Genomic DNA, 27,337 nt, shown 5'->3' with positions numbered 1-27,337 from the left:
GAATTAAAGTTCTACATTATTTAATGTTAATTACACTTGGCAATAGATTATTTCTGACTCTGTCTACTGGGAAATCTTTTTCCCCTGCAAATTAATATCTTTATTATATTTGATATTTATTATCATAAATTGTTCCTTTATTATGATAAAAGTGAAACTTTGTCAATATCGTATTTCATCCAATTACACTAAAAATCATCAAAACAAACACATGATTGGTTATCGTTCTTACACACTTAAGAGCCCGTCAACATAATTTAATATAATGTGTCTGTTCAGTTTCATCAGAGGATCAAATCATTTCATCTGGGAACAGGTTTGGGACTGACTGTCACAACATCTGATCATCGTGAAAAGTTCACGATGATCAGATGTTGGTTTATATTAATGATAAATGAATCATGTATAATTTAAAAAACGATGTAGTAAATATCTGTTTGTAACTTTAGACATTAGACTACTTCTCAACGTAATATAAACTTACTATACATAATAACGAACAAACTGTGTGTGGTATTTTTAGCGCGCCACCAACGTCCAGAAGTTCAATCCGACACGTAACGAGCCGCGTAATTCCAGAAGCTACTCAGACTTCCGTCCAATCAGGTCATTCGATCGTTTCTAAGGGTACAACGTTATCAAATTTCATTCTATAAAATTGAATTTGCTTGGAATGTAACGTATAATTAAACTATTGATAAAAATGTCTATATTAATAAATTATAAATAAATATAAACTAACGAAAATATTTCATAAGAAATTTAAAGTGTCAAGTTCCCAAACATGCATGGTTGCCTCTGAACATGCTGCTGATTTTTGCTTTGTGGCGTAATGCAGAGGCCCCTGGTGTAGGGATGATGCTAAGTGGACCTCAAACGCTGCGCTGGGGAGTCCTTGTGCATTTTTAGTCCTTTTTTGACTTGTTTTAATGCTTTTTTATTCCTCTCCAAGCCCTGCCTTGGGGCCCCTGGGTTTAGCCAGTGAGCACTCATAGCCATTCGCCACTGTGCTTGGGATTCTTCTCAGATAGACTTAATAATATTAAATATATTAGTATTAGATTATTATTAATTATAGCTATTGAGGGTTATTTTTCTGAATACCAGCCAAGTTAATTTTTTTTAAATGCACAAAGTAATATTCACCATGTTAATTAGTCTGGGTTCCAGACGGAGTTTTGATATTATTAGTGAAAAGATAAATATTTTGGCACATATTGAGCTTCTTCAGACAAAATAAAAAAAAAAGATGAAGAAAAAGAAATAATAATATTAATAATATATACGTAATTTGTAAAGCGCCAATTCCAGCAACAATTAGTGATCAAAGGCACTGTGGACTTAGATTTTACATCTTTTCAACAAAGAAATAAAGGTCACATTGTGTCATCGGCAGCCAACTACGGCGCCATTACGTCTGTCCACGACAGTGTGTATGTATGAACTAGTACACAGGGGTAACCTACTACTCGTTTCGAAAGATGTACTAGGTTCTTTAAAGTGCACATAAGCCAGATGTACACTGGACCTACGGTTTATAGTCCTTATCCGAGAAGACTTGTTCTACGCTCAGAACCATGGAGCGAGTGAGCCTCGAACCCTTGCCGATGTTATGGCCATGGATTACGGTTCCACTGTCTTAACCGCTCGGCCACACTCACTTGGGGCAAGTGTACAGATTAATGAACTGGGTTACTATACTGTTGACAGAAAAAAAAATTATCATTGGCACATCATGTCTAGCTATAAATCGTTTAATAATTAACACACATTCCTAAATATAGCAACATTTTGGGGCAGTGTGACTCATAATAGCAAACTGACCTAAAAAAAACACATAAAGTTCAAATGCATGCAATGTTCAATTTGGTTTCAATGTGGAGCAAAGCAAAAAATAGGCTGTACTCTACACAAATGTGGTTATACTGCTTTACTATTTATTAAATAATCCAGTATCACTGGAATAAATTAACATTGTTTGTGCTTAACATATGTAAAAGTGATCTTAAAATAATCATTTTGTACAGGTTTTGACTATTACTTCTAGGCATAAGTATTAACAGTTCTTACTTAAAGATATATTGTCCCTCTGAAAAAAAATTATTTATAATTTTTTTGGTTGAATATGCCATTTTAAAAATTTGCGGTAATTTAAAGCAATAAAATTGTCAAATTGGGATTTTGGTTAAACCTTTTATTTTGTCTTTAATGAAGTGAAATTTGTTGGTTTTTTTTCTACAGAAGTGAATAAATTATTATAACTGCAAAATGGTTTTGATTTTATTTATCTTCATTTTTCAGAGGGACAATATTCCTTTAAGATTTTTGATAATTTTACAACTGCAATTATTCTTTCACCATTTACTCTGAGTGCAATGATAAGGTATGCCAATAATCATTACTATTTATTGAACAAGAGCCAAATATAACAACTAAAAATTCCCAATATATCACAGATGTAAAATGTCTCATCTAAAAGCACAAAAATCTGTCATTTGTTGAATTCTATTATCCCGTATTAAATTGAAAAATTGCAAAGCAGGCGTCAGTTTGCCCGCCTTGGGTGCTTCTTTTAAAATGCTTTTTTTTTTACCAGTACTAAACAAAGTTGCTAAAAACATAATAGCTATGTTTACTTACAAAGACTACATTCATATTTTAAGTCGGATAAAAACCGATTATGAGCGATTCCTGATTTATTATTCATCTTTAGGATAAGGAATGTATAATGTATAATGATGTATTCTATGTCCTGTGGTTTGTTTTATCTATCATGTCTAAATTAAATACCTGAATATCCAAGTACTTTTGTAAATGCATACAGAATATAAATAACAAATTATTTAAAATTGGTTTTGATTAAAACTATTACCAAATTTTTTAAATCAAATATTTGATTGTATTGTGAAGAAAAAACTTAAAATATACAAAATTACTAGAAAAACAAAATTTAATTTACATAATATACAGTTATAAAGAAATCGAGTTCAACCTCTTAACCATCTATTCTTCGGTATAAAGTTAAACAGATGGAACAGCTTACCCATCATCCCCCTCCCTCCCCTACTCCACACTAACCACTCCTTTCTCTACAGAAAACAACAATACACATTGATCATTCTTTCCCCCACTCAACCTACTCTTTTCTGTAAGAAGTTTAAAGACAAAATCTGTCCCCTTGCCCCAACCCCTTTCTGTACAACACAGTTACCCGAAGAACCTCATTTCCCTAAACACCACTTTCTATACAAAACAACCCCGGCCTAGGTTTACCACAAGTTTTTGTAACATAGAGGTCTAAGGCCCCTGGATTTGAACAGTAAGTGGCCCTTCAACGCTGGAGCCTTATATATATAAACTTTATTTAGACACGAGACTGATGTGCAGTACAACTCGTTCAATCAATATTGATTGTTTTTACACAAGTTCGTGATACTGTATTACAAAAAAAAATAAACACCATATAAATATGACAGAAACGAAAAAATTGAAATTGAAAAGAAACAAAATTACAGCAGAATCCCCTTCATCAGACACCTCTATTTAGGGTACACCATACCGGTACTTCCCGTGTAAACGGAAACCCTTATCGAAGTGTATAATTTATGGGGATTCTACTGTAATACATAATAAATCTTTTTGATTTCATTTACCTTAAAATAAATTAGTGATAAAACATACATTTTATATAGTATTAGCCATTTTAAAAGTTGGATGTACACCATCGTAGATTACCATACCATTATGTTTTACAATGCATTTTTCAGATACGCTTTAAACAACTTAACTGAATTTGGAAGGGTATCAACATTGAGACTATTCCATATAATTGTTCCACGATAAGACAGACTTCGTTTTTTAAAATCGGTTTTTGGCTTCGGGATGAATAGATGTGTATCACTGTGCCTTAGATTATAATTTATATCATTGTATGTAAATACTTGGGCATTTTTAGCTTTTTTTCGAGGGCTTATAGCCGTTACGCCACTGTCACAAATATTGTGTTTAATCTTACTTTCAATATTGCAAAATAAATATTAAAGAGAAATGTTTTCGATTTATTTCTGATATACTGTTGTTTAAGATCAGCTTACTTACAGTACAAACCAACTACAATGTTTAATATTTCACTATCTACAATAGCTTAACTGGCAAGTATGACACAAGTACTGATACATATTGATACACTGAATGTTTGTTCACTAAAGCTATTATATAACATCATGATACGCAGCATTTGTACTATCATATAATATATAAATGTACCAGTAAGTCTCAGGAATAAGCCCACTCAACTTATATTTGGGGTACGGGTGTAGGTTACACCTATGTACTAAAATGTAGTGGGACAGAAAACTAAAGTATACAGTATCATGGAGGGAATATTATATATAGAGTATATTTTTTTTCTCCCTGAGTATATGAGGGTCAGGTTATACTCCAGGGTGGGCATGTATGTGTAGGTTATGTGTTTACTTTAGCAGGGAATAAGTCACACGATAGAACTACAATCCTTAATTTACACATTATATAGTAATTAAATATAAAGTATAAATATGCTTTCTTTACATATTAAAATCTGAATACAATTGCATTGTCACTATCTAATAACAGTTGAGAGATGAGCAGCATTTGTATTATGATAAACCATACCCTGAAACAGCCAGACATTGCATACTTATTTTAATAAACACCAATTTGATCAAATCCAGATTAACCTACAGTATCTTGTAAACAGGCCATTTGTTTGTACCCTCTCACTATTCCATATTTTATTTGACCTTTTAGGTGTATTTGGAGTTGTACAGGTAATACAGTTTGCCCTCACAAAACCAGACTTGAGGTCCAAGCCAGACACATTAGGCCAGTCTTTCTAGTATTGGGATAGTTGACTGTACATTCAATGAAGCTATAATCTTTCCAACATTACTGAACCTAATTTTAGTACAGTATGAATAAAACCACTAACTCCACAGACAGGTTGAATAGTGTGTGAATGTATATTAACTTTATCAGATTTATCAAGTCTCTCTAAAGCTCTGTCTACACTATCAACCTATATGACAAAAAAAATGTACCAATATATGGACATATACCATATTTAAACATATCACTACCATATTCGGGCACACCACACTTTTTTTGTCGAACTAGTTTGATAGTGTGACAGAGCTTTAGTTTTAGTTTTGTTATAGCTTCCAATAAATTCACACAGACTCCGATTTTGGTTGTCGATTTGGATGCAGTGCGAACACACCTTTACTTATGCATCCTGAAGTGGAACCTTCTGTTCTTCAGTGACCACAAAGTCGTCGTTGATAGCGTGACGTTGAGTTATGATGCCACCCATGCTGGTGCCACGATTTCTGTGAACCTCATCCGCTTCCAATCTGTGTTTATGCAAAGCTGGTCCCCATTTAGGTGCTGGTTGTAGCATTTGTAATACTCGCTAAAAGATATAATATAATCAAAAGAATGGCAATTAGTGTATTTGATTATAATATAAAATATTTCAACACACTAATACATTAAATGGACAGGGAATATGTTGATTGTTGTTTTTCTTGCCACTTACCTCCTGAAATGTTCCTTTTGATGTCGCAATTTCAAAAATCCAGATAGCTGGAACCCAAAGAATAATGCTACTAACGATAAGCCAACCAATAGCCACGCCCCAAGCTGGGAACGGCATTTCACTGTAAGTAGGCTCTTTCCAGTTGATCCAATTAAATAAAAGAACAAACTAAAAACACAACAATATTAGTGGTAACAAAAATAGAGCATTACTGCAGTAAAAATATGACAAATATTTTTGTAACATGGAATATTTTGCATTATTTGTTTACTTGATTCCCAGGCAAACTGAATCAGTATTCCCTGGTATATAGGCCAAGCTTCTAGCTAATAGGCCCTTAATGAATTGAATGTTGATTTAAAGCCACATTTAGATGTAACAAAAACTATGCTTAAGCTCTGTCTACACTATCAAACTAGTATTGATGTGGCCAAATATGGTAGTGGTATGTTTAAAATATGGTAGTGATACGACATCATCATGTCCATGGGTAATCACATTTGTTTATCACATAAAGTTTGATAGTGTAAACAGAGTATTAGTGAACAGAAGAATTTTAAATACTTTGACTGAACAATAAAACAAATAAATTAAAAAATTCAGAACTTAAACTTCTAAAATATGAATGTTTTAAAGTGACTAATTTTTTATAAATCTCGGTCAAACTTTCCTTATAGCAGTAACATCCTTTTAAACTATTTCAACAAATTTTACTGGCCCGCCCACAAAAAAAGAAATGCGGACAGTAGGTCAACATTTGTCTGTTGTGTTTTTGTCAGAACTTTAAAATCATGTGTTCAAAGTTTTACATTTTTAATTGAGCTTGAAAGAAGCAGTTTATAGTAAAGAAGTCTTTTAAAAGTCAGGAAATAAGGTCTGCATGGTTGAGCTTAAGTACATCGTCTCAACTAGCTTGAGGTGAATCACCAACAGTTAGTACATTTAACTGGTAAAGCATGTTCACACTCACGCACATAACATTTAACCTTGCAATGAGCAATCAATACCAAATATGTTTTCTTAATCTCTGTCTACACTATAAAACTTTATGCGACAACAAAATGTGATGTGCTCGTATATGGACCTGATGGTGTCATAGCACTACCATATTTGGGCACACCACACTTTTTTGTCAAACTAGTTTGATACTGGAGCTTAAATCACTTATTAATCACATTTACAACCAAAAAATTAAATATGTAATAATAGATTTGAGGAGGAGAAAGAGGAGTAGTTTTTAGGCGGAAAAAAATAATCAAACAAACTAAAAACACAACAATATTAAAGTGGTAACAAAAATAGAGCATTACTGCAGTAAAAATATGACAAATATTTTTGTAACATGGAATATTTTGCATTATTTGTTTACTTGATTCCCAGGCAAACTGAATCAGTATTCCCTGGTATATAGGCCAAGCTTCTAGCTAATAGGCCCTTAATGAATTGAATGTTGATTTAAAGTCACATTTAGATGTAACAAAAACTATGCTTAATTCAAACTAGTGCTAAACTAGTACAAAAACTATGCTAATTCAAACTAGTATTGATGTGGCCAAATATGGTAGTGGTATGTTTAAATATGGTAGTGATACGACATCATCATGTCCATGGGTAATCACATTTGTTTATCACATAAAGTTTGATAGTGTAAACAGAGTATTAGTGAACAGAAGAATTTTAAATACTTTGACCGAACAATAAAACAAATAAATTAAAAAATTCCGAACTTAAACTTCTAAAATATGAATGTTTTAAAGTGACTAATTTTTTATAAATCTCGGTCAAACTTTTCTTATAGCAGTAACATCATTTTAAACTATTTCAACAAATTTTACTGGCCCGCCCACAAAAAAAGAAATGCGGACAGTAGGTCAACATTTGTCTGTTGTGTTTTTGTCAGAACTTTAAAATCATGTGTTCAATTCAAAGTTTTACATTTTTAATTGAGATTGAAAGAAGCAGTTTATAGTAAAGAAGTGTTTTAAAAGTCAGGAAATAAGGTCTGCATGGTTGAGCTTTAAAGTACATCGTCTCAGCTAGCTTGAGGTGAATCACCAACAGTTAGTACATTTAACCGGTAAAGCATGTTCACACTCACGCACATAACATTTAACCTTGCAATGAGCAATCAATACCAAATATGTTTTCTTAATCTCTGTCTACACTATAAAACTTTATGCGACAACAAAATGTGATGTGCTCGTATATGGACCTGATGGTGTCATAGCACTACCATATTTGGGCACATCACACTTTTTTGTCAAACTAGTTTGATACTGGAGATAGAGCTTAAATCACTTATTAATCACATTTACAACCAAAAATTTAATATGTAATAATAGATTTGAGGAGGAGAAAGAGGAGTAGTTTTTAGGCGGAAAAAAATAATCAAGCAAGCAATAGTGTAGACAGGGCTTAAGAATTCAACAGAGAAGAATGTTTAGCAGATTAATCATGATAAACATGATTAATTTGTATTCATGTTCTCAATCAGTCATAGAAGTCTGAGGTGACGATAGGATGGATGTGAGATAAGATATTGGGCTATGGTCAACTAGCATTCATGTTATCAACCAGTCATAGAAGTACATATAAAGAAAGTCTGTCTGGGGTGACAATAGGATGGATGTGAGATAAGATATTGGGCTATGGTCAACTAGCATTCATGTTATCAACCAGTCATAGAGGTACATATAAAGAAAGTCTGTCTGGGGTGACAATAGGATGGATGTGAGATAAGATATTGGACTATGGTCAACTAGCATTCATGTTATCAACCAGTCATAGAGGTACAGATAAAGAAAGTCTGTCTGAAGTGACAATAGGATGGATGTGAGATCAGATATTGGGCTATGGTCAACTAGCATTCATACTGACATACAGTCATCCAATTTATAGATGGAGAAAGCAGCAACATTATGAAAGTATGTTTCCATGTTTCAGCCAAAATGATTGGGTTAATAATGTAAAGCCATTAGAGGCTTTGAGCTTATAAGAGCTATATAAGAACAACATTATTATTAAAAATAGAAAACACACTTTACACTTACAGCCAACATAAAAGGAGTTATGATAACCCAGAAAAGGTGCCACACTTTAAATATATTCGTATCAACATGTTTGTCACCAATCATGGTTGCTATGTCACTTGTGAATCTCTTAAATCCATAGATCCATCCAATAGCAACACATTCCAAAAGACCAAATATAACGAGTACAAATCCAGCGCCATAGCTGTCCAGGAGTGACACCCACCACGGTCCAGCCTTAAAAAGAAAATAAGTGTCTGTCATATCTGTAAATGCTTATTAAAAATCCATTTTTATGTGCATGTACTTACCATGTTTTTTCGAATAAACGCCTGCTTTGAATGAACGCCCCCATGGCCTTTATTTATTTCCTCAAATAAACCGCCCGCCACATGCATACACACAACATATTGTATTACTACACTTTTCTATTTGTAGTAGAATTCATTGATTGACATGATTTACAATTTTCCAATAATTTTGATACAATAACAATACTGTATTTATCACTTTTATTTTTTCATATCTAATATTTATTTGATTATACATGTTACCATATTACACCCAAAAAAACATCTCCCTCGAATAAACGCAAGATTGGTGGTCTAGAAGTATGGTGGAAGTTATAGGTTTAAGTCATACCCAAGAATTATTATTACCAATAACTGTATGCTTGTTGATTTTTCTTGGAGTGACTGTTTCAAATAAATGAATAAATGTCAATGAATGAATGAATTACTTGTACATTATTTTTGCAAAGGGTTCTCAATGCACTAATTACATCAGAGTAGGAAAAAAACTTGTAGTACAGTAGTTTTAATTATATAACAATAATGTAGGTATTCACTGCACAATGTCAAAAAGGAAAGAAGAAATGAAATGTCCTCGAGTCGGATACAAGATAACTTAAATTACTTATTATTCGTCATAACAATTTGTTGCCAGCCAATTGATGTCCTCGAAAACATTGTGGAAAGTGTAGCTATTTTGGACTCTCACAGTTATATTTGTCAATTCAAATTTACAGTCATTTGTTTGTTATTTTCAACAGCCGCGTGATGTCAAAACCTTTATAAAATCAATGTCGGCAACAAAGTGACTTAAATACTTACTTCCGTTATACAAGTCAGTCCAAGCAAGAAGCCACAAATTGACGTGGCAAGCATCACATATGTCTTTCGATCTCTCAGTTGTTTGGGAAAGTGATCGCTGAGGGCAGTACAGATTGTTTCTAATATCGTAAACTAAAAAAAAAAATTTAATAACTCTGTCAGTAGACATCACTATCAATATTAGTGAAATCTGTTGCTAACTCCCTCTCTTCCTCTATCTTGTGTAAACGTTTATTTCATTGATTTAAAAAAAAGCATGCTATAGTATAAAAAATGTTTTATTTCAGCTAGATAGAAATAAGAGGTAATCCTTAAGGCTCTGTCTACACTATCACATTTTATGTGTCAAAAAAATGTGTGTCCATATATGGATATTATGATGTCATATCACTGCCATATTTAGGAATATCACTACCATATTTAGGCACACTTTTTACGTCAAACCAGTTCGATAGTGTAGATTGAGCTTAAGCTATTTTAAACTGCCCTATTGTGTCAGTAGATATGTTTTTTTACTGATCCAAATTCATCAATATTGATAGATTGAAGATGGCATCTCATGACATCAGCTGAACTTAAGAGTTTTACATGCCTGTCATGGTTTTTACTGGCCACTGCAGACCTGTACTAATTTGAACGCTGAAAATACAAAAAAAACTTACTTGTGTGTCTAACCCCAAAGTTAGCAACATGACAAAGAATAGAATGGACCACGCAGGGGCACCTGGCAGGCTAGCCACTACCTCGGGGTAAGCTATAAATGCCAAACCAAAGCCTGCAAAAAAGAAATCAGTAAAATATACAAGGAGGCATTTGACTACATGATCAATTTATCTATATAAATTATCTATATAAATAATTTACTATATCTGTTTTATCTGTGCAGTGTGAATGGAGTTTAAAGCTTCACAGTGTGAATGGAGTTTAAAGCTGCACAGTGTGAATGGAGCTTAAAACTGCTATACCTTGATCTGCCACATCTTCTACTTTTCTGTTAGACTCATGAGCCATGAAACCCAAGATGGAAAAGATAACAAATCCAGCAAAGATACTTGTACTGCAGTTGATAATAGGTATCAAGATGGCGTCACTGAAAAACAGTAAAATACTGATTGTTAGCTTGCGATATTATAGCAACGAAATGGTCTAGGCAAGTTAAAGTAAAGCTCTGTATACAATATCAAACTAGTTTGATAAAAAAAAAGTGTGATGTGCCCAAATACGATAGTGATATGACATCATCATGTTTATATATAGGCACATCACATGTCACATAAACTTTGATAGTGTAGACAGAGCTTAAGAAATATTATGAATCTCAATCCCTTTCTAATAAATACAGAGACCATAGATAACTTGTATGAAAAAGTCCCTGTACAGCATGTCAGTTATTATATCATATTCATTTTTATTTCAAATTTTATACGCATCCAACAGTGACCACAAACTCGTCAATTACAGGATGGATAAACTATTTCATAATTTATTTGGGGCTTAGGAATTGGAGTTGAAAGAGTTAAAACCCTGGAACTATGTTGAACCATGGACCTAAAAATTGGAAGGAAAGCATATTAACCACCAAGCTACAGCTCCACTAATAACTTATTATTTTTTAAACTGCTTACAAGTAACAGTTGTTATGAAACCGATTGTATGATGAAAGTGTGATAAGTCCACCCCATGCAACACTTAATGAGAAGAATATCTGAGATGCTGCATCCAGCCAAACCTATGGAATATAAAAACATTAAAGATGATTAAAAGAGACTACATTATGTGATAATGTTATGGCGTCGGGGACTATGCATCCAACCAAAAATATAGTAAAAAAACATTAAAGATGATTAAAAGAGACTATTTAATGTTTTAATGTTATGGCATCAGAGATTATGCATCCAACCAAAAATATAGTAAAAAACATTAAAGATGATTAAAAGAGACTACATTATGTGATAATGTTATGGCGTCGGAGAGTATGCATCCAACCAAACCTATAACAACAAAAAAAACATTAAAGATGATTAAAAGAGACTATTTAATGTGATAATGTTATGGCATCAGAGATTATGCATCCAACCAAAAATATAGTAAAAAACATTAAAGATGATTAAAAGAGACTACATTATGTGATAATGTTATGGCGTCGGAGAGTATGCATCCAACCAAACCTATAACAACAAAAAAAACATTAAAGATGATTAAAAGAGACTATTTAATGTGATAACATTATGGCATCAGAGATTATGCATCCAACCAAAAATATAGTAAAAAACATTAAAGATGATTAAAAGAGACTACATTATGTGATAATGTTATGGCGTTGGAGAGTATGCATCCAACCAAACCTATAACAACAAAAAAAACATTAAAGATGATTAAAAGAGACTATTTAATGTGATAATGTTATGGCATCAGAGATTATGCATCCAACCAAAAATATAGTAAAAAACATTAAAGATGATTAAAAGAGACTACATTATGTGATAATATTATGGCGTCGGGGATTATGCATCCAATAAAATAGATATCAAAACAAGATTTGAAAGAAACAATACTATTAAGACTATAACTATAACCTAAGGCTCCAAGAGAAGAGAAAAAACCACAAACATAAGGACACAATTAGACACTCAAAACCAATGATTTAGTAACTTACTGTCGGGTCTGCCAGCTTCTCCCATCTTGGCGTGATGAAAAATAAAATGCCGTCTGTCGATCCCGGTAGTGTGAGACCACGAATGAGCAAGATAAAAAGTACAAGGTACGGGAAAGTTGCTGTGAAGTAAACAACCTGAAACAAACAAAAATTTCAAGATATATTTGTAGTTTTGATGTTTTGTTTATTTATTTTTATTCCTTAAAAAAAAAAGATTCTTTGGAACACTTTGGAAGGTCAAAGGTCAAAGGTAGAAAAACCACTATCACCAAGAAATGTTTGACCCTCGAACCAGGCGACTTTAATAAGTAGTAACCCAATTTAGATTTCATATATTAATGTTTGTTTGCAAAAATGATTAACAATCACCACTTTGCAAAAAAAAAATGTTTTTTTGGTGAATCTATCAATAGATTGAACCTGAGCAAACTAGACACATAAAGACATTAACAGAGACTGAAAATAAAAAATTCTCCTTCATCCTGTAATGATCAAAATATATTGATACTGTACCTTTCCTGATGACTTGACGCCCCGTATAAGACAGAAGAATACAATAGTCCAGGCCAGCATCAAACACAACGCCAGACGCCAATCTATAGAGCCAAAGTCACCAAGGCTCTCAGACTCGCGTAAAACATGAAATCTGAAATTAAATTGTAAAAAGTAAAAAATAAATATCAGTAGAAGGTACACAGTGTACTACTTTTTAAAGTGAGATACTTGGTGAAAACACAGCTGTAATTGGTTGTGAGTGTGACTTGAAAACGCAGACTGCTGAGAGGGATGGTGCCTAGGTAATTTTATGTTTAAATATGATTATGGAGTATTTATCAAATGAAAAATGTGCGGAGAGAGAGAGAGAGAGAGTTTAGTGTATGGTATGAAAATGGTTACTAATTACAGAAGAGGTTATTTGAACACAACAAACAACACAAAAGATGGTAGAATGTCAATTTATGAAGCACAGATGAAAGTACAAGTCCACAACAACAAACAAAATATTAATATATTGAACACATATAATCTTTATATTCATAGGGAACTGATTGTTATGAAGTTCACCCCAAACTCTCTTAACCCCTCCCTGACCCCCCATCATTTTTATTATTTTCATCCAAAGGTTTCCCCTGTCCCTTACGATGGCATGAATAGTCTCTTTTATCGCAGATTTTCATACCTGTCAACTTTAAGAGGAATACCAGATATAGAGGGCTCACTTCTGTTTTATTCTGGTTTGAAATATGGCATAATTTGTAACTGTGATCAACACCATTAAACTAATAATTGTCAGCTTTAGCCCTTAATAGTTGACAGGCATGCAGATACTCAAGATGATTACCCTGTTATTACAAGGATTAGAATTTCACCAGTGTGAATGGGGTTTACCAACTTCAGATCTGTCATGTTAGCTGCCTTTCAGACAGGTGTTTGTCCGCCTACTGACGATAGAAAATATTCTGCAGAAAAGACAAACATTTTTAAAGTTCACAAGAAAGAGCTACGTCCAACCTTCAAGATGTTCTTTTGAATTTTACTTTTTCCAAACTAAAATGTTTAGACCAACAAATTGTCAAAAAATCAAACTTTTTATTAAATTTAGCAATTTTTTCCAGAACATCAAGAAATATTGGACGAAACTCAGAAATACTAAATCATGAACTTTTTAAATTGATTTGTCCAAATAATTTTTCTTTGAAAATGTTTTCCAGAATAAAAAAAATTTATTAAATTTATTTGCAATATTAATGCGGAGATAATTCCTTCTTTACCATAACTTTCCTGAATAAAAAGAATTGTTTTCAAAATCTTCTTTTCTTTGGTACGTCAATATACAAAATATAACTGCTTGTTTTGTTGGAAGATATGTAATATCAATCTATATATTTGAAAATATTGAATAAATTAAATTTGTTTGTAATATTATTATGGAGATAATTAATTGTTTACCATAATTTTCCTGAATTAAAATAATATTTTTTTCAACTTTTTATTTTGTTTGGTATGTCAATATACAAAATATAACTACTTGTTTGAACATAATGACGTTTGTAATATTGTAATATGTGATTGAGTAAATTAAAATAAATTCTCCTATACATTTTGATACATTGTTTTCTGATGATTTAACTTTAAATTCATGCAAAATTGTTAATTATCATGTCACACAAAAAACAGAAGCATATCATTATCATTAATTCAAGATAGTTCATTTTATAAATGAAAACAACAAATTATCACTGATGGATTTGAGATTTCATGGAAATACTAAGAACCTGTACAGTGTTTACAAAACAATGTATTGTCTCTTGTGTAACTACACCAATTTTAAAAAATGACGTAGATGGGGAACCAAGGCAAGTAATGGTTTTAAACAACGTACAATGTTTATGCTTTCATATTTCATAGATATTGGTATAATTTCTCAGGAAAAAAGGTTTTAATAGAAATATATGACAAATTAGAAAAAAAAAATCTAAAATTCATTTATAAGAATAACGATTACACATTATCAATCTATTAATAAAAAATAGTTATTCTATAAAAATCAGGTATTATATTATCATTGTTAATGTTAAATGTTATTTCAGATCTATTGAAGCCTTGTGTTCTATTCTTTAAAGTGCATTCTGAGGTCTAGACTGGCTGGAAGTCCAATATTGTGGGTAACCACAATATAGTTTTGGGATATTGGGTGAATTAATTTAAACTGACTCACAGAAATTCTGTTAAAATATATAAAATCATGCAGAATACAAAAACTTACTTCCAATATTCTTCGCTCGCACGTCTACGAGATTCGGCAAACGGATCGGAGTAATTACTGATATCGAAAACACCATTTTCTTCAGTAATGTTGTACAAGTCCAAGTCTAGGTCGCTGAGAGAGGTCAAGTTAACGCATGCGTTGGAAAAATTCATAATGCCCTGGCTGCTGATGCATTCGTCAAAGACCTCGTTGCAGTAGTCCGTGTTCCACTCGTGCCGACAACCTGCCCATGGCAGTACTTTGGTGAAAGACGCGAAGATGTAGTAGATTGCGTACATGATGATCACGTTGTAGTACACGCCAACGTAAATTGACACCATCACCATACCGTATCCTATGCCTAAAAAGATATTTAATGCTTACTTTTTACATTCAGTATTATCACCTCGGGTAAGGCTCAGTTCCCACCAGGACACACCACAAGATATTTAATGTTTACTTTTTACATTCAGTATTATCACCTCGGGTAAGGCTCAGTTCCCACCAGGACACAATGCAAGATATTTAATGTTTACTTTTTACAATCAGTATTATCCCCTCTGCTAAGGCTCGGTTTCCACCAGGACACACCGCAACAATGTAGGCACAACGGAATTGAGTTGACCAATCACATGATTAGTCAAATTACTTATGGGTGGTGGGATCCCTCTATTTATCAACAAGAGACCAGGGAGGTAAGGAGCAGTATAGAGTGGTGACTATGTGAGGGGAATCCCCTTTCCGTTCAAGTCTAAAATACGGCAGTCTCCCAGCCAGAACGATATCAATGGAAATACAAACAAAACAAGAAAAAAGCTATAATCAATACAATAAATGAAACAGTCAGAAATAAAGTGCCAAGCATTAACAATTACAACTTACACATTTTATCTCTAAATATTTCTTTATGTTCTTTTGGTTCAAGGAAACTTTACTGCAGTAGTAACAATAAAATAAATTTCCATAATTAAAAAGTAGACATAGGCGACCTTTAACTGGGATTTCTTTATTGCTATGGTACTTGACCTAAGGGTGTGAAAGGTCAACGTTAATACAGAGGCCCAGTTACCAACACCTTTCACTGTCTGGGAAAAAGGAAATAAACAAGGTCTCTTGAATTATATATTCTCATAAACAACTGTTTTACTCATTTGTATAAAATAGCATTGGGTTTACAATAACTTGATATTAGAGGACATCTAGAGCTGTAGCTTGGTGGTTAATAATGCTTGCCTTGCAATCCCATGGTCCAGGGTTCAATCTTGACCTAGTGCCAGGGTTACAACTCACGACTCTTTTAACCCCAGTCCCTAGCCTCAAATGAGACTTAATTTTAAATTATAAAACAATTTCCATCCTGTAGTTGGAAAGTTACTGTTGGATTTTTAGTCCAAAAATGATTCCAAATAATAATTCACAGAAGGTTTCATTTTTTGTTTACATTACAATTGCTGTCTCTCCATATATGGCATTATTAGCTGATCAACCTTTTAATATTGTTCTCATTTGATCCAGCCATCCAAGGCTTTCCTAAATCGCCATCCCATCCTACAGTATTTCAAAATCCTCGATTGGTCACTGGATTATGTTTTAGGCATCTGCTTTATCGTTTCAAAATACTTTTTATAATGTATTAGTAGAAACATTATAACTTGATTCAACATAGGTAAGTACGCATTACAATGATATAATATCCTTCTTATAAACTTGGGATAACGATAAATTACACTTACCTCTGAGAAGGGGTACTGACCGCCAGCATGTGATTGGTCCTTGGCTACTGTATTGACCGATTGACACTTCCAAGAAAAAGATTGGTAGACCAGTAAAGGCTAACATAATGAGATATGGTATAAGGAATGCACCTAAAAAAAAATTGTTAAAAATCTTTAAACTTACTGGTGATTATTAATTATATTACCATTACACCCTTAGTCTTAATTAAAAACACAAACGCATATAATTCTGCATTAATATCAAGTTCAGATAAGGGAGTGGCAATGAATTAGCAGGTACATCCGTGGCCAAAATCAATTTCACTCATTTCACACAATTTATACATCTACTATTAATAGTATATTAGCAGCATGGTTGGAATCCCTTTTATCGTATTAGTTTATGTACAGCGCTTAGAGGCTTCACAACATTAGGCGCTATATAAATCCAGGATATATTAATATTATTGTAAGCCTAAAATGAGTATAATTTTAACAGTTTTATATAATGTCGGTTAATTAAGTTAGTCCCCAGCTTCTTATTCAAATTCATTTATATCAGGGACAGTTGCAACCTTTTTTTTAAATATAACAAAATATATATCTAATGCAATGTTAGTCAAAAACTATGCAGGTATTAGCTGAACGCATTTTGACCTTGACCTACTGTACTGATTTGCTTGTATGTCATCTATACTAAACTCTATGCAATGTTCATAGAATATCTATCAGCTGATCTTAACAATATTTAATAACTTGGGTATTTTATTGAGAACACTATTGAATACCCTTCTGATTTGAATAGTAATGTCCCACCCATGCATGGATGTAATGTAGTTTTGTTTTTCTAGTTGTTCTGAATGTATTCTAATATCATAGTGTGAGAGAACCATGCTCTGACATCACAGCATGCCTCGGGATAGGTCATCTTTACCTCATAGAAATCTGACGAGACGGGACGAGATGGGTAGGTAGTCGTTGAAACTAACCCCAGCAGGTGGGTTATTTCAGTATACGATACAGGCAACTAATTATGTAATTACGTCACTATGAACAACTACTTTCTCGGCTATTTTGTAGGTATGTATTTGATCACAGTACAGCAGTGAAAAAATGTAGGGCTGTGCCATGACATAGCCTATAAACTATAACATTCATCTGATGGACTTAATTCATTGTGTTGCACTGAAATTGATGATCAGTGTGGATCCAGGATTTTGAAATCAAGAGGGCTGGGGGCATAAAAAATGCTGAACTGAATGTTCTTTCTTTTACATTTCAATATTCAAAATTTAGATGGGAAGGTGTGTATGCCGAGCTAGTCCTTGGATCCCCATCATGATGATAAAAAGCTATATTTTATTTTAAAATAGCTACACTTATTACTGTAATATTAAGGCTGCAGACACAGTTCATGACCTCAAAATTAAAAACAGTAGCCTAGTCAGGAATTTACAAAAAAAAGATTTATTTTATATAATAAAAGTTGACATTTCTCATTCTGTAGGATGATGCAACAGCTGTTCAGTCAACAGAGGGATGTGTTCATTTAATACAACAGCCAATTTACTATTACTTAAACAAACTATACCTGAACAAACAAAATATACAAACACTTTATTAATAGTATAATAATAAAGACAATTTAAATGACACTGTGACAGAATAACTGGTTGATTAATGTGAATAATATAGAAAGAAAATGCATTGAATTTGAAATAAAGGAGAAGAAATTATGAACGAAAATAAAGATCTGAGATTTAAGATTAAATAAATGGATGAATATGAGAAAATAAAGAAATGAAAATTAGGAAAATACAGTATAACCTCTGGTGGTTTGGGATACCTCAATTCAGGGGACATCCATATTATGGTGACACTTTCTTGTGAACTAAATAAGGGGAACACTACAACCAACCCCAGCCCAACACTTTGTTGGGTCCTGAAAGTGTCCCATTAATAGGAATAAATAAGAGCGTCGAAATATACTGTACCTCCTCCATTTTTGTAGCAGAGATATGGAAAGCGCCAAACATTTCCAAGGCCTACAGCATAGCCAGTGCATGAGAGTATAAAGTCTAGTTTATTGGACCAGTTTCCCCTCTCCTGGTTCTCATCCCCTGTCTCATTTAGAAAGTCCTCTGCTTCTCCTGGGGACATCTTCTTCTGTAAAAAAAAAACCACACAAATATTATTATCATTTTATTAAAATAATCCAGAACACTGGTATTTGTGATTGATAATAATTACCATACCCCTTTACGCTACAGTATGGGTTGTATGCAGCATTTAGTAAAAGAATTCTCTATACACAAATCCCTTACTTTCAGCAGACACTCTGAGTGCATTTCCATTGGTTTGTAAGCTATATAAAGAATCTTGCAACAACAATTTTCTTAATTTCTTTCAAAAAAATAAAATTCTTTACTTCTCAGAAGATTCTGGGATAACACATCAAATTGTCCTACTACACAGTAGAAGAACACCTATTATTATTACACCTTTGGTTCTAATGAATCTGGGGTTGGTCAGAATGTTACAATCATTGCTTCTTCCTCACTTCATTTCAAAATAGAAAAGTGTCCCTTTTAATTGGGGTTCAATGAGGGATTTTACTGTACAGAAACTGTGAGTTTGATACTGTACAGTGAGTAGGCCAATTGTTGTAGTAGTTACTTACAGCAAAATTGGATGCGATATTGTTGCCAACTAGTGTAAACTTAATTAACAAAACGATACTGCTTCATAACATAGCAATTAAACGCAATTAATCACCTGTATCGATTAAAGCCTTTATGTTAAAGGGGGGTTCCGGGTTTAAAATGAATAGTAAAAAATGTAAAATATATTTGTTTGTCTCTTGAACGGTAAAAGTTTCAATTTATATAAGCGCCCAGTGAGGCAGAACGAAGGCTGTGAAATCAGGCCAGATTACAAGTGCAGCTACGGCAAAATCCCACTGTGGTTACAAAATAGGAAATTCGTGAAATGGTCCATCTTCCGACGACTCGTTATCATAAACCATATCAATTACTTTTGTAAAATTATACTTATCTGATGTAATTTTAGTCGGTCTTCCCATTTTATAAAGTCAATTTTTTATGAAAATTCATCAAAACAGTGAAAAATTAGATATGTTTGCACTTTACGTTTGCCGATTTTCGCACCGACTTAGGGAAAAATCAAAATCAATGAAGCGTAACGTATACTGTACATTCCTGCTGAGGATCGAGCGAGACGACGATACACGTGCTCTCTCTGCTGCCCCATGCCTGGCATCGTCACGTGATAAGCAGATACAACAATACCAAACTGGTCGGGTCGAGTATACCCCGTCTATAATCACAACATGAACGATGTACAGTATTTGATTGAAGGTCGACTTGACCTACCGGAATGGTATAGATAATATAGCTCGAATGAGAGAGTTGGAATATTTGTGTAGTGCAGCCTATAGTAAAAGGCCTGGTAGTATCAATTCGCATAGGGTCTACTACACTAGCTAGCTCAATTTTTAACTGGGCCGGATCGGCTAGGTCTCCTTCCTACTACCTGGTCTACTTGCTTGATGCACGAGTATCCGCTTTTTTGGAGAGTAAACTAAGCCTATTTTATTTTAGGCCTACTTAGACGATCGGGACACCATAATACGTGTGGACGGCGATCGGACCTTGTTTTGCTTCAATATTTACAGCCGATTTTGTAGAACGTTTTAGGTTTAGATTGTTTAGGAGTTTGGTTGATAGGATTAGGATGGGTATTGTTATTTATGGGCCAATCGTCTAGTAGTAGGCTAGCTAGGCCCATGGGCCCCATTGTTTTAACGTAGCCATCGTGGCATGGAATCCCTAGTCAGAATGGCTCTCGCCCATATTATTATTAGGCTAGGCCTAGAGTAGTATTGTACGTGAAGCCGATAATAATACGATCTGTACTATAGAGGTATAAAAATAGTATAAGTATAATTTATGACTCCGTATCTGTACTAAATTTTGTATTTCATTAAATGTCAAATAAATATATGCTACTACTGTTATTATTACACTTTAGGCCTAGCTTAGAAAATCTACAAAAAATGTATTTCACAATGATCGGGTGGTCGTCGTTTGACAGGGGAGAGAGATGTAAATTAGTTGACAAACACAACGTACATGACGTCGCGAGTTTGGAATCCACTGGTGACGTGATTTTGTGAATATCTCATGAATATTAATGAGCTTCCCTAAGCTGCTGAAAAACAGACTTTCCATGAATTACCCTAAAATGTATATGAAATTTAATTTTTTTAATTTCTCGTTATTACTTCTTCATTCTGACATGTCTATATTGTTATAATATTTTTTATTTAATAAATAAACGATATTTAAAAGCAATTTTAAACCCAGAATCCCCCTTTAATTGCATAAAAAAAAATATTCCGATACTGATACTGATATTATTTTATTGTCCATAGTAATATAAATGGAAATCCATTTAAAACTGGCATGAAAAATATTAAAAAAACAAAGATATACTATACAAATTCAACTAATACACAAATATACATTAAAAGCTAGGTAAAAGTATAAAAACATACAGATTAAAGGCTTTTATCATAAAATTATAAAAACATTAAAAATACAATACTAAAAAGGAAGAATTGAACAATGATACGTTAACACTACAGTTTCCTATCTTTTTTTATCAAATGTATGACGTTGGCTATAAAGGCGTAACAGGATCGGTTTGTTCTTGTCTTAGGGACACAAAGCCTACCACTTCGGGATCGAATAAACTGATCATTTAGGGGATGACTGACATCACCCATTATACGCAAAGCAGCCTGTATTGATCTGTCATTATATAATTCATCCAGGCAGATTGGCATATCGCCTATAAGTTTACTAGCTCTTTTCACAACTTGATTTAGCCTTTTTTTATCTTTCTTAAATAAATTACAATAGTTACAAATCAGACAGTAAGATATACACTTTGGATCGTCGTCATATAAAACAACTTCATGATAGTGATATCACTATTGAGCGTTTTCATTTTTTTCTAAGCTCTTACATCTTAATCGTTCAATCAATAAATCATGACGTATTTAGTGTTTATCAAAAATATGTTTATTTTTTGCATTCAAATTGTACGGGAACATGTGACGTTATGTTCTTAGTGGGAGCGTGGTTGCTTGTGCGCCAGTATCAACTTTTAATTGTAAGTTATGCGTGCCTGGTCTGTCGTCAAGTTATACTTTGAGATTTGCGAAAGCTTCATCTCGGGGTTTCGGTCTGTCTTGGAAACAGAAACTGGATACTTGTATAGAGGAGAAAGAAAATGATTCAATTGCGTACTCATGCAATCAATATCGTTATCATCTGTACAGAAACTGTGAGTTTGATACTGTACAGTGAGTAGGCCAATTGTTGTAGTAGTTTACTTACAGCAAAATTGGATGCAATATTGTTGCCAACTAGTGTAAACTTAATTAACAAAACGATACTGCGTCATAACATAGCAATTAAACGCAATTAATCACCTGTATCGATTAAAGCCTTTATGTTAATTGCTTAATTGCTTAATTGGAAAAATATTCTAAGCTCTTACATCTTAATTGTTCAATCAATAAATCATGACGTATTTGGTGTTCATCAAAAATACGTTATTACTACGAATGACAAGAACATAAACAAAAACATTCTGGTTACCCTCGTAGAATAAGCATCAACAAAAAACTGATGCGTATCAATTTGACACAATCTAATTAATAGGTTCCGCTTTAACGAGTTTTCCAATTTGACGATTTAATTATGGGAATACAAGTCTGCTAAATACGACAAGTTGGATTTACGCTGATCAGATTACATTGTCTCAATTATTCTGATTTACGCCTTATTAGGAAAGTTGAGCGGTTTCAATGAAAGTGGTTAGGACTCTAGGAGCAATGATGCGCGTGTCTTCTTGCTTATGTAGTTGCGTTGTGACGATTTTAATAGTTGGACTTGGCAACATTCCAATATACAGAAGTTTAATAATCAATATCAATTATTATCAAATATAAGATACTTCTTTATTAAATATAATAATATTAATATAGCGGATAAGCAAGCCCACACGTATGGAAACATATCCCATAATGCAGCTAGTAATCAGCGCAAAGTTGTGTCTTGATCTAACCGGGTACCCATTTATACACCTGGGTGGAGAGAAGCAAACGTAAGTAAAGTATCTTGCCTAAGGATAAAAGCAATGAGGTGAGAGTTGGATTCGACCTCGATCTCAACATCAGTAGTCGAACGTCCAACATACTGCGCCACACGCCCTCACAATATATATCACCACGAAGAGGGTAAACTCCAACCCCTGCCCTATTTCAAGTAGTTAAAAACATGTCCAGTATTTTGATATCCTTTTCTAACCCTCCTTTTCTATCCTTTCTTTTCTACCTTTTTTATGAATTTTTAAGAAAATCGATATGGCCTCTAATGTGTAGAATTAATTAGCGAATAAGTGAAAATGTTTTAGTCTCAAGACAACATCTTAGTCACAAATGCTCTCCAGTTGGAATGTTATCCTGAGATGAGTGTAGTAATTAGTACAGTCTAATTGTTTATTAATTTACATCAGGATTTATATGCAATTTTACTTTCTATGGACCAGAGATTCCAAAATAAAAGATTAGCTACTTGAGCTAATTATTTCGATTAAATAATTCCATAAAAGATTATTAGAGAATCTTGTTATAGACTGGTGTGGGTACGGTACCATTCATTGTTCAGTAAGAGAAATAGGTGATGGAAATTTCCACAGCTCAGCAGTCAATGATAATTGAATCAGAGGAAAGCAGAGTAGAGACTGCAGGAGCTTTAGTCTCGAAATTTAAAATGGTTCTATTCTGTCAAAATTAAACTAATAATATAACATAATTCCAGACTTTTCTCTTTCTACACCAACAAACTTTATGTGAAAAAAACATGCGATGTGCCAATATCGACATTATGATGTCGTACAGTATCTCTACTATATTTGGGCACATCACACTTTTTTGTCAAACTAGTTTGATAGTGGAGACAGAGCTTCAACTCGCTCAAAACCAGATTTCTTAAAAGATAAAAAATTCCAAGAAAATGTTGGTAAAGTTCAAAAGGGTTTCAATTTACTTCTTTTTTTTCAAAAGTTCAAACGCCTCCTTTGGGATACCCTTATTCAGGGGACAAAATGAATGATAAGAAATATGTTTAACACTAAAGCCAGCCCCTATTCGGGGGACACTTTTTTTTGTTTTTGCCCTAATGGTGAAGGATTCTTCTATTTTAATTATTATTAATATTACTAAATGAATGTAAACACAACTACTTCAGGCATAACCATAAAAATAAATTAATTTATTTATATTACTCATCCATTAAGTAGTATGCAATTTCTTATTAAGCAATTACTTAAGTAGTAATTATCAATTTAAATAATCAAATAATAAAATCAATTCTTGTCAAATAATAATAGTAATATAGATATTCGTCAGAAATCCACACAATTCCCCAGATAATACAAACAGCTAACAGTGGCTTCTGTTAGCTGCAAGGCTCTAGCTAGACATGCACTACTGTATTCATTGATTGTTACATGGACAAAATCAATGTTCTTCTTCTTCTTAAGGCCAACTTGAAATCTGAAGGCGCTAAATCCAACAGCGGACGAAGCTTTACCTTGCCGATTTGCTCGTTGGGAATAAATGTTTACTTTTTAAAAATTAATGTACAAATATTAAATGACAACATGATGTGTAAATACACTAAAAGGTCATTCATTGTTATTACTAATTATTTTTAATTACTATCAAACTGACTATATTTCGTCAATTATTAAAAATTTTAAAAGATTAGATAAATTTAAACAGGGGGAACACAAGCCTAGATAAATAAATTTACACAGGGGAGTACAAGCCTATAGATAATGTATTAATTTTAATCAGGGGAGAACAAGCCTAGATACCGTATATTTCGGTGTATAAGTCGCACCTGTGTATAAGACGCACCCCCTAACTGAGAGTAAAATATCGGTATTTTTTATATCGTCGGTGTATAAGACGCACCTTATATTTCATCAAAACAATGTTTTTTTAAATTGTAATCAATATTATTGTAATAATATATTTTGTTATATCTGCAACGGCGTCCTTTATTTAGGTTTTTTCTTACCTAGGCTCGGCCGCGCCCAGCCTCAACAGCCGCAACATCGAGTGCATGACCATGTGTGTATACACGTACATGTGTGCTAGCCTCGCTCGATCATTTCGAGAGGGCGGACGTTTTCACGGACAATCGTATTCGATTAGTATCCATGTATCTAAGAAGTGTATACGCTAGGTCCATGCTATAATCACCTGGAGAATATACTAGTCGAATACCGTACACCATGTGGCCGCCAAGAAGGGCTTGCGCTGGGGGTACGGCGATCGTGCGTATAACTACTGTATAAATAAATACTATTCCAATCGTACGTAAACGTTTACAAATTAAATTTTATCGCCATAATGAACAAATCTTTTCATCATATTTTTAGTATAACATCATGCTAAAATGCCTTGAAAACTAGGCAGAAGCAGGTTGCCGTTACGTTAGTTAGTTACTTTAGCTAGGCCTAGCCTACTCAGGCCTAGCAAACGAGGTGACGATAGGCCTAGGCTAGGCCTATGTACAATCTGTGTGGTGAGGCATTTATGTTCGGTGTATAAGACGCACCCTTAATTTAGAGGTCAAATTTGCGTGTCAAAAGTGCGACTTATACACCGAAATATACGGTACATATATTTAATCAGGGAAGCACAAGCCTAGATAAATTAATTTATTCAGGGAAGCACAAGCCTAGATAAATAATGTAACTCACTACACAGGTGTGTTCTGCACAATTCATCACAATTTAATATAACAATACAAACAATAAATTGTTTTAGGGTTCATAAAATATAGGGCAAACTTTAACCTTTTCAAGGTTATTATACAATACTAGCGAATTTTTGCATAACAGTCAGAAAAAAGTCTTTATATTTGATTGATTTCTGTATAATTCTTGTTTTGTAAATTGTAATTAATTTACCTGTTATGTTATATTTTTATAGCATAAATTTATTATAGTTTACTATATTTTTATTCAAGCAATGAATTTACTTAAGGATGGATCAATAAAGCTCTGTCTATCAAACTTTATGTGACAAAAAAATGTGATGTGCCCATATGAACATGATGATGTCATATCACTACCATATTTGGGCATATCACTACCATATTTGGATAGATTGATAGTGTAGTGTTTATATACCTTAGTTAATTTTAAGTAAAACCTGAATTTCTGTTCTGTCGGACAGTTGCGGTAATTGAAATAAAGTTTTATTTTGGGTTCTACTGATAGAAAGATGTGCTGTGCCAAAAAAAGTCAAATAACTCTCACCCAGACTTTCACCCAAATTGATGGATTTATGGTGACCTCAACAAAATGTAGGTAACTTATTTCCCTATTATTCTTAACCAGTTATTTCCTAGTACAGTAAAAAGGTCGTAGTACTAACTGCACCTACCAAATGTAATCTGGTTTTAAATAATGTAACTCTTCACAAGGGATTAAAAAACTATTATAACAGAACTAGGCCTATACATATCTAGTGGCTTTCCTGTCAAGACATAGTGTAGTCCTAATCCTACACTTTCTAAGATCCAGCTGTTGTCCATCAGCATGTTATTACGTGGCTGATGTATTTTGTGGATTTGGAAAACAATAATAAATTGTGTTTTCTTAAATTTAACATTCTTCATTAAATAAAAATGTATTATTATTATTAATATTATGGCCTACTAGTACTACTACTCTACAGTTTAGATGATTGTTTTTATAATTACATATATAGATAATTGATAAATTAATTTTTTTTTACAGCAAGCATTGACAAATTTAAAAAAGATGAAGAAAAAATATTATTTGGTCTGTCAAAAAAAGTTTTCCTTAAAAATTTTTATTGGTATCAAATTTTTTTTTTTAAAATGTTTTTTATTTTAAAAACAGGTTTAAAAAAATAGCCTACCTAGACTAGGGTAGGGAGGGTAGTTTTTCTACAAACGTGATTAACTTTATCTGCCTTCTCTCACAAGAAGTCACAGCATTATTTGATGCTCATCGGCTCGCCTGGCCTTCTTGAGGTGGAGGCCAGGCTCACACAGTGAGGTGAAAAATATATAGGCCTACTACTAGGCTATATACACACCTGTCACAAGTTAGCCGGCCACACAGCAGCCAGGGACAGGGATCAGTCGGCCCAGGAAAGAAGACAAATTTTATTCTCAATATTTTACATCCCACCCATAAAATAGATAACGAATATAGTGCTTACCATTGGAATTGTTGTAGAATGATTCTCGTTCGACATTTTTATAGCACACGTGACGTTTTAAAGATGCATATAACTTTACAAACTTATTGTTTTCGGAGCTCTACAAATATCTTCTTTTTATACATACACGACGAAGATTGG

General features: G+C 33.2%; 1 protein-coding gene across 2 annotated transcripts; it reads right to left on the bottom strand.

The window, feature by feature from the left end:
* Nucleotides 1-1,617: 1,617 nt before the first annotated feature.
* On the bottom strand, nucleotides 1,618-27,337 carry LOC140047084 (sodium- and chloride-dependent glycine transporter 2-like). 2 transcript variants are annotated; one of them, XM_072091895.1, is made up of 14 exons: nucleotides 27,197-27,337; nucleotides 18,831-19,002; nucleotides 16,855-16,986; nucleotides 15,140-15,482; nucleotides 12,886-13,018; nucleotides 12,373-12,507; nucleotides 11,342-11,445; nucleotides 10,682-10,806; nucleotides 10,379-10,491; nucleotides 9,717-9,848; nucleotides 8,626-8,841; nucleotides 5,576-5,743; nucleotides 5,258-5,449; nucleotides 1,618-1,700 (listed from the first exon to the last, which is right to left on the bottom strand). In XM_072091895.1, exons 1-13 carry the CDS (start codon nucleotides 27,230-27,232, stop codon nucleotides 5,264-5,266), a joined length of 1,995 nt encoding a protein of 664 aa, XP_071947996.1. In that variant the 5' UTR covers nucleotides 27,233-27,337; the 3' UTR covers nucleotides 1,618-1,700; nucleotides 5,258-5,263. The 2 variants fall into 2 exon arrangements, with proteins under 2 accessions (XP_071947996.1, XP_071947995.1); XM_072091894.1 differs by lacking the exon at nucleotides 1,618-1,700 and having other exon boundaries at nucleotides 1,750-5,449.

The sequence above is a fragment of the Antedon mediterranea genome, chromosome 4 (genome assembly GCF_964355755.1).
Source record: "Antedon mediterranea chromosome 4, ecAntMedi1.1, whole genome shotgun sequence".
In the NCBI taxonomy this organism is placed as follows: Eukaryota; Metazoa; Echinodermata; class Crinoidea; order Comatulida; family Antedonidae; genus Antedon; species Antedon mediterranea.
The sequence above is the reverse complement of the archived record's forward strand: the minus strand, read 5'-3'. Positions and strand labels throughout refer to the sequence as shown.